General features: G+C 41.8%; 1 protein-coding gene across 5 annotated transcripts in view; it reads right to left on the reverse strand.

The window, feature by feature from the left end:
* CDC42BPB (CDC42 binding protein kinase beta) overlaps positions 1–13440 on the reverse strand; it is a 132868-nt gene that overhangs the window by 29462 nt on the left and 89966 nt on the right. For 3 of the 5 annotated variants that reach the window (XM_066629264.1, XM_066629257.1, XM_066629287.1), the window contains exons 22-25: positions 6639–6728; positions 6133–6207; positions 4694–4799; positions 646–782 (exon numbers count right to left, since the gene is read on the reverse strand). In XM_066629264.1, coding sequence (XP_066485361.1) covers positions 646–782; positions 4694–4799; positions 6133–6207; positions 6639–6728 — 408 coding nt within the window. The remainder of the gene's footprint in view (positions 1–645; positions 783–4693; positions 4800–6132; positions 6208–6638; positions 6729–13440) is intronic. The other 2 variants (XM_066629280.1, XM_066629272.1) reach the window with 1 other exon arrangement.

Genomic DNA, 13440 nt, shown 5'->3' on the forward strand with positions numbered 1-13440 from the left:
TTAATTTGATATCTTTTCACACAATAACAAAAAAGCTGTTTTTTTCACTTATATATACTTGCTTCATCTCAAAGGATCAAAGCAGGCAACAAAGGCTGAAAACATAATCAGAAAAAAGGTTTTAAAAAGCAATAACCCCTCAAACAGATGCCCCAAATTACCAAACTGCACTTTCTCCTTTATAGTTTAGCCTGCTGGCACCCTGTTTATCATTTTTGCTGGATATAGCAGAATTTCAGACTTTCCTATTTCTCTTATTTTACCATGGCACCAATTACACCCAGGTTTTCTGTACAATTGCCTTTCCTGCAATCTTCTCCACTTTCCTATTAGCTATTGCCAGTGCAAGCCAGAAAAAAAAAATTATTTGTGCTAGCCTACTACATGTCAGATGACAAAGCAATTTAAAATTGACCATTTTCGTTACCCAAACAGCACAGAGCTCCAAAGCAGAGATGTTTAGTGCACCAAAATATAATACAATTTTGGACAAAATGAGAGACTTCTTCTGGTGCTCTCAAGCCCTGTTTAAGCCTAAAGCTTCTGGTAATCTCTACTTATGTGAAGTTAGGATATGGAACCTGAATGAACTACAGGTAAGAAGTTGCAATTATATTTTTTCCTCCCAGAGGCATCAGATCTTACCTTGACATAGCCTTTGTAGGCTGTACCTATTCCTCTTTGAACATCTACTCCAAGGGGTCTCTTGGCTTGCTCTGGAGGTATAGGGCAGACTTGTGGCGCACTGTCTTTGCAGGAAACATGGCAAGCAAATGAACACACTAAGGAAAAAAAAGTGAATTTGTCAAAGCTCTTTACTACTGCAACAAAGAAGTCTTACACTCAGGGAAAAACTGCTGGCAGAATTTGAACTGTAGAAGAAGAATGTACATGAGAATGTAGCATTACAAGTCCATAGTTATGGTGCAATGGAGAACAATGAGAAACCTCACAGCATATTTTTAGGAGCAATCCAGTTCCGGAGAAGTAGCCATGAAGTGGCAAAGAAAATTTGACACACACAAATTACAACAAATATGTTGTAGCGTAAGCTTTTGTGGGACAGAATCCACTTCATCAGAAATCTTACACCACAACATTTGAAGGGACCACAAGACTCTTAAGCCCTCACAAGATTCTCCCTGTATGCAGTAAAAGCGAGCAAGGGAAACAGAATTGCTGGCCCAACCCTAAAGCCACCCTGGCCACCAACTACCTCGGGTGGCTGCACATTCAGCATTAGCAAGAAAAGTTGGTATGGGATCACTGTCAGTGAACTACCCTATAAATCACAGGCGTGCCCCCTTATTGGCACAGGGTTCCGTTCTGGAACACCCCCCTGGCGGACAGCTGAAACCACAGATACTGGTGAATGCCTGTCCCACGGTCCAGGGGGCCACCCCCCTCACCTCACTTCCAGAGGGGAGTCTGAGCTCAGCAGAGGCCGAAGATATCCATCCCCAGCATCTGCTGGGCTCAGACTGAACTCTACAATAGAAAAACGCATCTTCCAGTTTCATAGAGAAACCATAAGTGATGTTTTTAATGTCTTATAAGACGGGGAAGCCCTGGAAGGAACTCCCCTTGCCTCCAGAGGGGGCACACATGGGGGTGCACACACCGAGGTCCATAACCCAATCTGTGGATAACTGAATCTGCAGATACAGGATCGACAGATATGGGCCTCCTCTATAGCTGTACGATGCAGTACAGACACCTCTCATTTTACATGGGGGTTACATTTTTGAAAAGCAGTGCATATCTCAAAAAATGCATAAATTTAAAACATTTTAACCATAAGAACATATGTAAATGCTACATGTCAGGGGAAATGTTTCCTCGAAGAATTCGTGCAGCTGCGCAGAACCCCTCCACGGCTGTGCAATGGTGGGGCAGTGCCTCCAGACATTTAGTGATGGCATCACATCATTGCTGACTTCCAGGTAGCTGAGCTTTGAGCTGTGCAGAGATTGGTTTTAAACTGTGGGCTACAGAGCTTAAGGTTTAGGGCAGTCATTTTCAACCTTTTTCAGCTCATGGCACACCGACAAGGCACTAAAATTGTCAAGGTACGCTACCAGATTTTTACTTACATTAAATCACTACATTACAATTAATTGTAATGAACTCACAAGAAGCTTGGAGAGGAAAGGATATGATTGTGAAAAGGATGAAAATTGTTATTAAAGTGTTATGCAAGAAAGTGCTGGCAAAGAGTGGTCAGACTGAGCACATAGGAGAGCTGTGGGGTGAGGGGCAATGAAGAGACATGAGTGAAACAACTACAGGATTCAGCTGGAGTGGGGGGAAGAGAACTTGAAGCAAGTGATTCTGAACCTTTGGAAGATGTGGAGGAGTGAAGGGAGGGACAGTAAGAGAGGTGTTGACTGCAATTATGAGATTTGGGGGGCAATGTGCCTGTGGGAGGGAGTGGGGTGGGAAGAAGTGCCAATTACCTGCTCCTGTATTTAAGGGGAAAAAAGTGTGACCAAAAGCCCAATCTAAGCATGACTACTCAGAAGTAAGCCCCATTATAGCCAATGGGGCTTACTCCCAGGTAAATATGGAGAGGATTGGGGCCCAATGCCCTTCCCCTAAAAGGCAAAAGGCAATGCAGGGAGGGTCGCTTTGGGGAGTTGCAGGCAAACTGTGGCAAGGAAAAGGGACTATCCAGGACCCTTTGAGTCAGCCAGTTCTTAGGCTGGTGGCCTCAGCAGACTCACTCTCTTCATACCTGCTTGCCTGCTCCTGACTCCCTCTTTCTTACTCACTCCAAGCTTCTCTGGTCGCCCAATCAGCACGCAGAGGAGGCAAGGACTTAATACCCAATCCTAGGTGTGTCTACTCAGAAGTAAGCCTCATAATAGTCAATGGGGCTTACTCCCAGGTAAATCTGGATCGAGTTGCAGCCTTCCTCTTCCACAGGAGCAAGCGACAGCAGGAGGTGCAAAGTGGCAGCAACCAGCCCCTTCGCTGGCTGGCTGCCTGCTCCTTTTCCGTCTGCTGCGCTTAAGGCTCAAAGCAGCCACTTCCCCCCCCTGCGTGCGTGGCTGTTGCCTGTCTGCTCTGCTGAGGCAGCCTTGTCCAGCCTGATCTCGCGGGACACTGGTGTGATGCAGCACAGCGGTTGAAAAACACTGGTTTAGGGGAATCCGCTCCATGCGTTATTATAGAACTTGGAGCTTAAGAGGTTCTCTTTGCTCTTGCATATGCCCCTGATTGAGCACTTTTCTTTATATTCTCAGATGGTCTCAGGTGGTCTGTCTAAAACAGTATGAACAGTGCTTCCATTTACATCAAGCATGCATCCAACATCCAATACGTGGTCTCCTCTCTGAGGGCAACTGATTACATCTAATTTCAAATGAATTGTAATTGTTTTTTATGCCTTTTTAGCTTTAGATCCTGCACAAAAGTTAGATGGATGCTTTCCAGACACGGGTCAAGGGAAACACAGTTTCACAGCTGAACATGTGAAAGAGCATGGGAAATTTGATCACATTATTTCAAAAATTTGCACACATAAATTAGTGTTTGATATTAAACACATTCTTCCAAAAACGTCTAAATCAAACACGCGTAAAACGAGAGGTCACTGCACTTAAGTGTTCTAAAGCAGTTGCTACCAGGAATCATTGCTTTTGGAGAAGTTAAAAAACAGGGCTTCTTAAGTTTAGGCCAGGGCTTCTGGTAACTAGCCAAAATATGTGCTTAGCACCTCCCTTGTCCTTTCCCTCAGGGGGAAAGTACAGGAGGACAGGATTTTGTTTCTGTTTCATTCTTCATTTTGAAGGTGCCTGGAACTCCTTTGAAGCCCAGCATGATGGTAGTCAAAAGTTTTCCAACACCTCTCAGGACTAAGCTGGAAAGGAGGGCAGGGACTGTCCCTAGAGTGCTCAGCATCATGCTTGCTAGAGAGGAAACAGAAACACTCCCCATGGACACTGTGACATGAAAAACTGGTGAACCTTATAACTGAACTGGAACCTTTTTTAAAAAGTAACTATTTGGTTCCAAACACTCACTTGCATTCCAAAGAAACCTGTTATGGATATTAACATATTTGCAAGCATATTTGAAAGCAGCATTACAAAAAATTATGATACTTGCAGAACAGATTTCATCAAGATTAAAATGGAACACTTAATTTTACATAAATTATATATATATATATATATATATATTTATAAATATAAATTTATATTTATATAAATATTTATATAAATATTATATTATAATATATAAATATTATATAAATTATATAAATATAAATAAATATAAAATTTATATTTATATAATATAATAAATATAAATTTATAAATATTATATATATATATATATATATATATATATATATATATATATATATATATATATATATATATATATATATATATATATATATATATATATATATATATATATAAGTTCCATTATCTGAATTGTGCTGGTGGAGTGGATGCCACAACACCACCTATCACTGATGAACTGGAAGCTTCTATCCATGCTATGAGAAGAATGGTACATATTCCTGCTCTCATTTGAAATCTACTGACACAGAAAACACTTGTGTATACCACACTCCCATGCACAGAGTGTTCAAATGTAAGCTCTCTTTCCAAGCAACTGCCTTGCTGCTATAAAATGCCATTGTTAAAATTGCAGAATGTTTAGGAGACTGAAGCCAACTTACCATCACAAGCGTAGCCCTGTCTAATCAGTCCCACCATGAGGGATGTGCAATGGCTGCACTGAGTAGGGCTTGAAAAGGACTTGATGTTGAGTTGATGAGCTTTAGGCTGAAATATATATTCAGGATTGATGAGGATGAAGGTTCATTGAGAAACGGAGCAATCAACTAATAAAACCAAATCCCATTTCAATGTGATGGGGGGGGGGGAATCTTGGCAAATGGATGTGTTTTTGAGCAGTCCCTATTTTTTTAAAAAAACCTAACAGTCTCAGCACACAACATATTTTTATTCTCCTTGCATGTTCATAGCAGTGCTACCTTGAAATTAAAATGCTTCTAGCAGGTAGAACATTAAGTTCTCTAGAATGAAAATAAAAACCCATAAGTAAGTCCTAAACTCTGCTGCATTATGGAAACAGATAATCCAGTTTAGAGCTCCCAAAAAAGGTATTGGGTTTCCTTGCTCCACCAATTGAAGCTAATACCACCACCTACATTAGGAGAGCAAAACCTATTGGTGTTACTGGCATGAATAAAACTGGGCAAGTGGCATTTTCAAGCGAGAAAGGGGAAGAGAATGAGTGAGAAGGCTGGCAGTATTCCCTTGTGCCAGACTCAGCCAATCTTGTCTTGCACTAGTACAGCAATTTTCAACCTTTTTCAACTCACAGCACACTGACAAGGTGCAAATATTTTCAAGGCACAACATCAGTCTGACAATTGACAAGGCACACTGCACTGCCAGTGGGGGATCTCACATCTTCCAGTTGTCCTACTAAAAAATAACCGTGGTACCTGTGAACCATTTGAGGCACACCAATGTTCTGCAGCATAGCAGCTGAAAATTGCTGGACTAGTAGCTACAAAATTTTCCCTTCATATACAAGGTACTAAAGATTCTTCTCTCCATTTTGGATATTTGAAGGTGTATTTGCAGTTGAGGATGCTTTAATTTTGTGATTCCAGCAACTATAACCCAGAATGGAAACAAATTTTCCAATCATGACTTCATTTTATAAATTTCTAACCCGAATGGGCCAGAATTTAAAAATAAACCAACACAATACATGTTGCTTCAGATTTGCAGAGTTAAGAACACTACATGTAGGGTTCTTTGTTTCAAAACAGGTCTGCATAACAAGCCAAACACCATCTGCCAACTTGAAGGTGCCTAATAATACCCCAGGTTTTGATGAAAGCAAAACAACAAAAGAGTTTGATTAAACCTGATGGGCTTCCATACATGTAGAGCAGGTTGTGTTTGGCTTGATCAGTCACACATTCTGCAGGCTTTTATCTTGAATGATCCTAGTCAATTGACAAACTTGGACATAAGAGACAAACAGACACACAGATGGATCATGTATGTAAGAGGCACAGTAATTTTTATACCCTCCCCTAACAGTTCTAAGTAAAACAAGACAACAAGATCCCCCTACCTTTGGTACAGCTAGAGAAATGGACTGAATGGTGGGGGAGGGAACAGCAGGCATCCTCTGAAGCCGAATTGGTTCCTGAATTGTAAAAAACTGTAGTTGAGCGAGATTTATCACTTCTGGAATTCAGTACATGTTCAGTCCGGTAGCTTTTGCTGATCTTTTTTAAAGGTTATAAAAAATGATACTGAGCAAAAATGCAGTATGTTGATCCTGCTTGTCAAAGAAGCAGGTTGCAAATCAGGAGGACTCACAGGAAAGCCTGCATTCTAGCAAGCAGTAGCTGGTCAACAAGAAAGTGGAGTGCAATGACACACTGGGAGGCAGAGAAAAGGGAGCAAACCAAAGAGTTCACCAAAGCATGTAACACTGAAACACTGACATGTGCATACAAAGCAGCAAACTGAAGAGAGAAAATCTCTTCTCGTGGGGCAATGACTGTAACATACATTCTGTTAACATAGGACTCCTCAGGTGGTTTGATCTAGATAATAAAAACAGAAGCTTACTTCTTGCTGCTGCTCTGCAGTCACCACAGACGTTGATGGTAAGACTTCTGGCTTGGGGACTTGTGCTTCCTGCTCGCTGACAGAATTCGTCTGCAGAATGGGAAGGAAAAGGCAGAAGCAAATTGGCTTCCAGCAACAGACTTCAAGCAGCAGAACAGAATCAAGTTCACCAGAGACAAAACAGCCTGTCTAGTTGGAAAACAGAGAAAGCTCTCTGCAACTATCTCTTGATAGTACTGAGCTAGTTAACACATACACAAAGAGCAAAGCCTTAAAGCAACACCTGAATTGTCTGGATAGTGATGAACTGTCATTTCTTTTCTGATATCAAATTAAAGCCCTTGATGCTTGGCTTCCAAAGACCCTCTGAAGGTCACTCTTAATTGACTGCAGGCACCAAGATGAAGCAAACCAAGCTTGCAATTGCTGAGATCCACATAACACAGGTCACAGCAATACATCTATTTTACACAAGACAGTACAGAACGACAGTACTCCATTACAAAAGGTCATAATGCCCCTTACTTAGCCACATTGTCAAAGTTTACAAAACAGGTCTTAGGATAAGAAATAACACTACTAATTCATAGACATTCAGTCCAAATCTAAAAAGATGACATTTTCCAAAGTTCAGTTGAGGGCGAAGGAATCTATTGTTCCCATAGATAAAAAAGTTAGATAAAATTTACTACAATTTATTTTGCTTATCTAAGACTGATGACAGCTGATGTGATCGCCCTGAGGAGATGTGGCCATACCACTTTCTTTCAGCAAAGGACTCTCTTCTCTATCTATCCAAAGGTAGGAGTTTGGAGGAGAAAATTTAACTCCAAAATGTCTGTAGGCTAAGAGCCAGATAGCTGACATCCAAACCCTGTGCGAGGTAGGGCCAGACTGCCCCCCCCCCCGCATGGAAGAGAAGTTATTAAACAGCTGATTCTATCTCACTGGCATGAGGGCATTTCCATACAGTCAGGAATGCCTACCAGGGAACTATTTACTCATAAAATAATTAGAATTGAGTTAGGTAATTCTGCTTAAAAACACACACACATACAGTGTTCATTATTTTTGTAACATACATTTGTGCTTTGATTCAGATAATAAAAACACCAAAATAAAAATATTAGTATATGCAGAGCTATAAAGGTATCTAGGAGTGTATTCTGGGGGGGGGGGGAGACCATTAGAAAATGTAATTATGAACAAAATTATGTTCTAATATTTCAGCACTGAGCTAGCTATACAGGTTGCCAGAGAAATCTGTGTGTACATTGTCCACATGTGTGCTACTTAAGAGTCTAATTCGAAGCCCATGTGGTCTGTGGCTGTAATAAAGATTTGATTGATTGAAGCTCCTCTTGTTTGCTAAACCATGGGGGGGGGAGTGGACCTACCTCAAGACTGGAACACACTAAGGGTGGTGAACACACTCTCCCCCCATGTCATTTCAAAGGCAAAAATCATCCAGCTAGAGCAACAATGTACCTCTGAAGCAGTAACTCAAGCTACTTATCCAAAAGCAAATTACTTTTGGCATTTTTAACTTCAAAATAGCAAGGGTGAGGAAAAGAATTTTTCTCCTCTGTGTGTCTCACTTCTATTGAAGGTCATCCTCTAAATCACATGATCTATCAAACAGGAAGAGTTTCTGGTTGGAAGCAGACTGACCAGACATCCTCTTTTTCCATGACATGTCCTCTTTTTTAGCCTTGTGTCCTGGAAAACAACTTAAATGTCCTCCTTTTCTTTGTGAGCGGCCCCTGCAGGCAGTGCATAGCCTTCTTGTAATTAATAAATTATATGCAATAAATTATATGTAATATAGTTTAAAATTTAAAAATAGTGTTTAAATTAACCACATGATATCAAAGTATTTTTAGCTTTCATTTTGTCATGTCCTACATTTTTCCTGGATGTCCTACATTTTGGGGTACCTTGCCCTCTTTTGCGGTTATGACAACTGGTCACCCTGGTTGGCAGCATGCTTAAATAGCATATGTTGCAAGCACATCTAATGTGGCCCTTAGAAAGTAGATATGCTACAATACAATATTCTTATACTTACAAACTTTTAGAGGAAACAATACATTCTTTTGTTCCTTTGATTATTGTATTGGCAACCTTCAGTCTCGAAAGACTATGGTATCGCGCTCTGAAAGGTGGTTCTGGCACAGCGTCTAGTGTGGCTGAAAAGGCCAATCCGGGAGTGACAATCCCTTCCACACCGGGAGCAAGTGCAGTCTGTCCCTGTTCTGTCTCCCTGGCTATGGGCCTTCCTTCTTTGCCTCTTAGCCTCAGACTGTTGGCAAAGTGTCTCTTCAAACTGGGAAAGGCCATGCTGCACAGCCTGCCTCCAAGCGGGCCGCTCAGAGGCCAGGGTCTCCCACTTGTTGAGGTCCATCCCTAAGGCCTTCAGATCCCTCTTGCAGATGTCCTTGTATCGCAGCTGTGGTCTACCTGTAGGGCGCTTTCCTTTGATACTCTGATACTTTCCTTTGATACTCTGCAGCTAATTCTAGTGGTTGTCACCAGTGTTAATTGTTTCACAAAAGCATATAGCACCTTTTATATACCTTGGAACTGAAGCAGTAAGACTATTAGATATTTTAAACTTCCAGTATTCAATCCTGATAGAATAAGGCTTTTTTTTTTTTTAAAAAGAAAGACATTACACCATACTTAAGTTCCCTTAGCTATACTTTCGCACAATATCTGAACAGAACCTGGCTCCCATCACACACTCCAGTCAGAAAATATCTGATATTACCTAGGGCATAATCTACTAGAAACTACTGTGACTCAAGCACCATATATTTCAATAAGCAAGTTTCCAATGAAATCCACCCTGTAGCTTTTGCAGTTATATGGTCTATCCTTGGTTGGCCTAATTTCTTGTTTTAAAATCTGGCTCCAGGCCAAATTATTGGCTAGATTATACTACTGGTTTAATAAGCATGCATAAGGTTGTCAACTGATGAATAAACTGTCTTTTAACCAAATTAACTGAATTTATTTGAAATTAATTGAATTTAAAACAAATTTGCACATGACCCTTAGTATTATTATTTTTTCATTCTGTGACAAAACCACAGTAGAACCAAAACAGCCTCAAAAATAAATTAGTAAGTCTTTAACTTTCAATCTTAATCAAAACATTGCCTGAAATTGCAGAATGGAAAGGGGAGAAACTTCCCCTGCTCACTCACTGCCCAGTCACTTCTCAGGTAAGGTTGGGGGGGAAAAAAAGGGCATCTGTTGTCATCCCTGCCACAAATCAGCTCTAATAATACAACTGAAAAGTATCCACAACTTCCTTGGGAAAATAGAACAGTTTGAAGTTGGTAACTAGAAGACAACAGCTTGCACCAAACAAATTATTCCTAGGGAAGAATACCTCCTAAGCCAGTGGCTCTTGAACTTTTCCAGCCCAAGGCTCCCCTGATCCTTGTGGCCATGGCTCCCCATTACATCACCTCACCTCAGTTACCCCCAAAATGGGGATGAAGGTGTTATAATTATAAACTAGAAACCAAATAACAGCTGCCAGCACTCTGAGGTTGCAATCCTAACCACACTTACCTGAGAGTAAGCCCCACTGAACATAATAAGACTTACTTCTGAGTAGACCTGGTTAGGATTGTGCCCCGAGTTTGTTAGCAGCTCCCCTGGAGGGTTTTGGAAAAGTTTTTTCTTTCTTGTAAGGGGGGAAAAGTGATGAATCTGCTGGGGGAGGGGAAGACTTTGTTTTGTGTGTATCTGCTAATTGCAAACTGATGTGACACTGAGATCCAGAGACTGTTTGGCTGCAATCCTAACCTCACTTTCCTGGAAGTAAGTCCCACTGAACACAATAGGACTTACCTCTGAGTAGACCTAGCTAGGATTGTGCCTTTTGTCTTTTAATAGCAGCCAACATGGGAAGTACCCCCCCCCCAAGTAGACAGGAGGAAAAAGGGAGATGGCTGAAACAGAATGGGTATTTTTATTTTTTAATCAATTTTTGGAGACAAAGCTGAACTGATCTGAGCAGCTCTTTTTTCTTTTTTGAAGGGTGAGGAAAAAGAGAAAGGTGAAGATCCTTGGTTAAGCTGACACAGACCCCAAGACTATCTAGGTCTACTCAGAAGTAAGCCCCATTTGAGTCAGTGGGGCTTACTCCCAGGAAAGTGTGGCTAGGATTGCAGCCACACAGAGCAAGATTACAACTCACCCCCAAAGTAAATGGGGGCATGCTCACACACATACACCCCAACATGCAGATGTCACCCCTATTCCCCTCAGGCAAGGCGGAGGAATGCAGGCTGTGGCATTTGGATCCCCCCCCCACTAAGAGCAGGCTGGGCTTCCTCCTTCCCAAGCGCAGGAAAGTGCTGCATTGCCTGTACTTACTGGTGGAGCTCTCTCTAGGTCAGGCTTCCCTCCCAGTTTGAAGCCTGCCAGGAGTGTGCCCTGTGCTGATGAGACACAGCACCTCCGAAGCTGCCCAGTCAGCCTTCTCTTGATTTGGCCGGGAGGCTCCACCACCTCCCTCAACCAAGTTTCACAAGCCCTTCCCACCTCACACTGCCCCACCCACTTCGTTCACAGCCGCAGAAAAGCAGCATGTAGGGAGGCAGCACGTGCAGCTGAGCAAAGCAGCTGTGGCCACCTTTCCCCCAAGATGCCTCATGACGCTCCTGGGGGCTAGGCACACCTCCCTCATTGGCAACCTTCAGTCTCGAAAGACTATGGTATCGCGCTCTGAAAGGTGGTTCTGGAACAGCATCTAGTGTGGCTGAAAAGGCCAATCCGGGAGTGACAATCCCTTCCACACCGGGAGCAAGTGCAGTCTGTCCCTGGTCTGTCTCCCTGGCTATGGGCCTTCCTTCTTTGGCTCAGACTGCTGGCAAAGTGTCTCTTCAAACTGGGAAAGGCCATGCTGCACAGACTGCCTCCAAGCGGACCGCTCAGATGCCAGGGTTTCCCACTTGTTGAGGTCCATCCCTAAGGCCTTCAGATCCCTCTTGCAGATGTCCTTGTATCGCAGCTGTGGTCTACCTGTAGGGCGCTTTCCTTGCATGAGTTCTCCATAGAGGAGATCCTTTGGGATCCGGCCATCATCCATTCTCACGACATGACCGAGCCAATGCAGGCGTCTCTGTTTCAGCAGTGCATACATGCTAGGGATTCCAGCAGATGCACAGACTGAATACCTCAGTCCTAAGCCAATACAGAAAAGCCCTCTCTTCAGTTGACACCAGCCTAAGTGTTGAAAGGGATCTGGAGCAGAGCTTCAGAAGATGACCAAGATATAACTTGCACACACATACGCTAGAACATGCAAGATCACCTGGTCTACAGGGCACTGGAGCATTCATCTATAAGAAGGCATTATTACACTTGAATGGACATAAATCATGAAAAGTCTTGAAATGTTGCTAATGAACAAAATTGTATGTTAGCCATCAGAGCTGTTTATTTTTACAGCAATTCATGATTACTGGTCTACAAAGGAATCTTAAAAAGTAAGTGAAGCTAACAGTGTTTAGTTGGTTAATGTGCAGTACCATTAAACACATATATAAAGGAAGCTAAAAATTGGGGCACTAGTTTAGCATGACAATTTTACACATACAGGTCACAGATTAGGGAGGTAAAGCTGTCAGCAACTTACTTCTTCCCAAAACAATAGCAGAGAAGATGTAGATGAGGAAAAAACAGAGTCCTTTATTGTAACAGATATGAGAGGATAAAAATGATCACTTATCACTCAAAACACCATCAGAGGGATTATTAAATTAACTAGGTAAGTGACTAGCAGGCAAAGCCTGCAAACTGCAAAGATAACATGCTGCTAACGTTCTCAATAAATGATTTGTGTGTATTAACAAAATCAAACATCCCTAGTAGAAAAGGAATTTTTTTGCTGTTCAATACAGATACAAGATATCCGTGAAAACAGAAGCACTGCCCCAGTTCATAAACATACCCTGCCAATGAATGTTATAGATGGATAAGTGAACAACTCAATTTCTCTCACTGTAACAGGCTTTAAAATCTAGTGTAGCCAAGACCCTGCCAAACACTGATAAAACTTGAGATTTAGCAGTATTCTGTGTTTGCTTTCTATCTAGTCTGTTTTCAAGGAGAGGTTGCAGAGTGAGTGGAAATGAGCATACAGCACATCTTCCAGCAACAGCAGCAAACCATCATCCACAGGACAAACAAGGAAAACAAAAGCCTGCTTTTATTTGTTCAAAGATTCATAGGCAATTTCCCTTTACCGTGGCAACGAGAAAGCGGTTTGAAAAGAAAATAAGGAAAAAGAAAGCCAGGAAGTCACAAAGAAATGTTGCATTCAAATGCTGTGTTGGTAAAATTCAACAGGAAAAGTGAATCTTAATATATAATATTCACATATAAGATTTCTTCTTTGCCTACTGTGCGCTGTTCCTAAGATGTCCTAAAAAGGACGTAGTGGAAAAGGTGCAAAAGAGAGTGACTAAAATGATTACTGGACTGTGTGGTACCTCCCTTATGAGGAAAGGCTACAGCGTTTGGGGCTCTTCAGCCTAGAAAAGAGGCACCTGAGGGGGGACATGTTTGAGATATACAAAATTATGCAAGGGAAGGAAAGAGTAAAAGAAAGATGCTCTTTTCCCTCTCACACAACACCAGAACCAGGGAACATCCACTAAAATTGAGTGTTGGGAGAGTCAGGACAGACAAAAGAAAATATTTCTTTACTCAGTGCACAGTTAGTCTGTGGAACTTCTTGCCACAGGATGTGGTGATGGCATCTGGGGGATTGGACAAATTT

The sequence above is a fragment of the Tiliqua scincoides genome, chromosome 1, assembly GCF_035046505.1.
Source record: "Tiliqua scincoides isolate rTilSci1 chromosome 1, rTilSci1.hap2, whole genome shotgun sequence".
Taxonomy (NCBI): Eukaryota; Metazoa; Chordata; class Lepidosauria; order Squamata; family Scincidae; genus Tiliqua; species Tiliqua scincoides.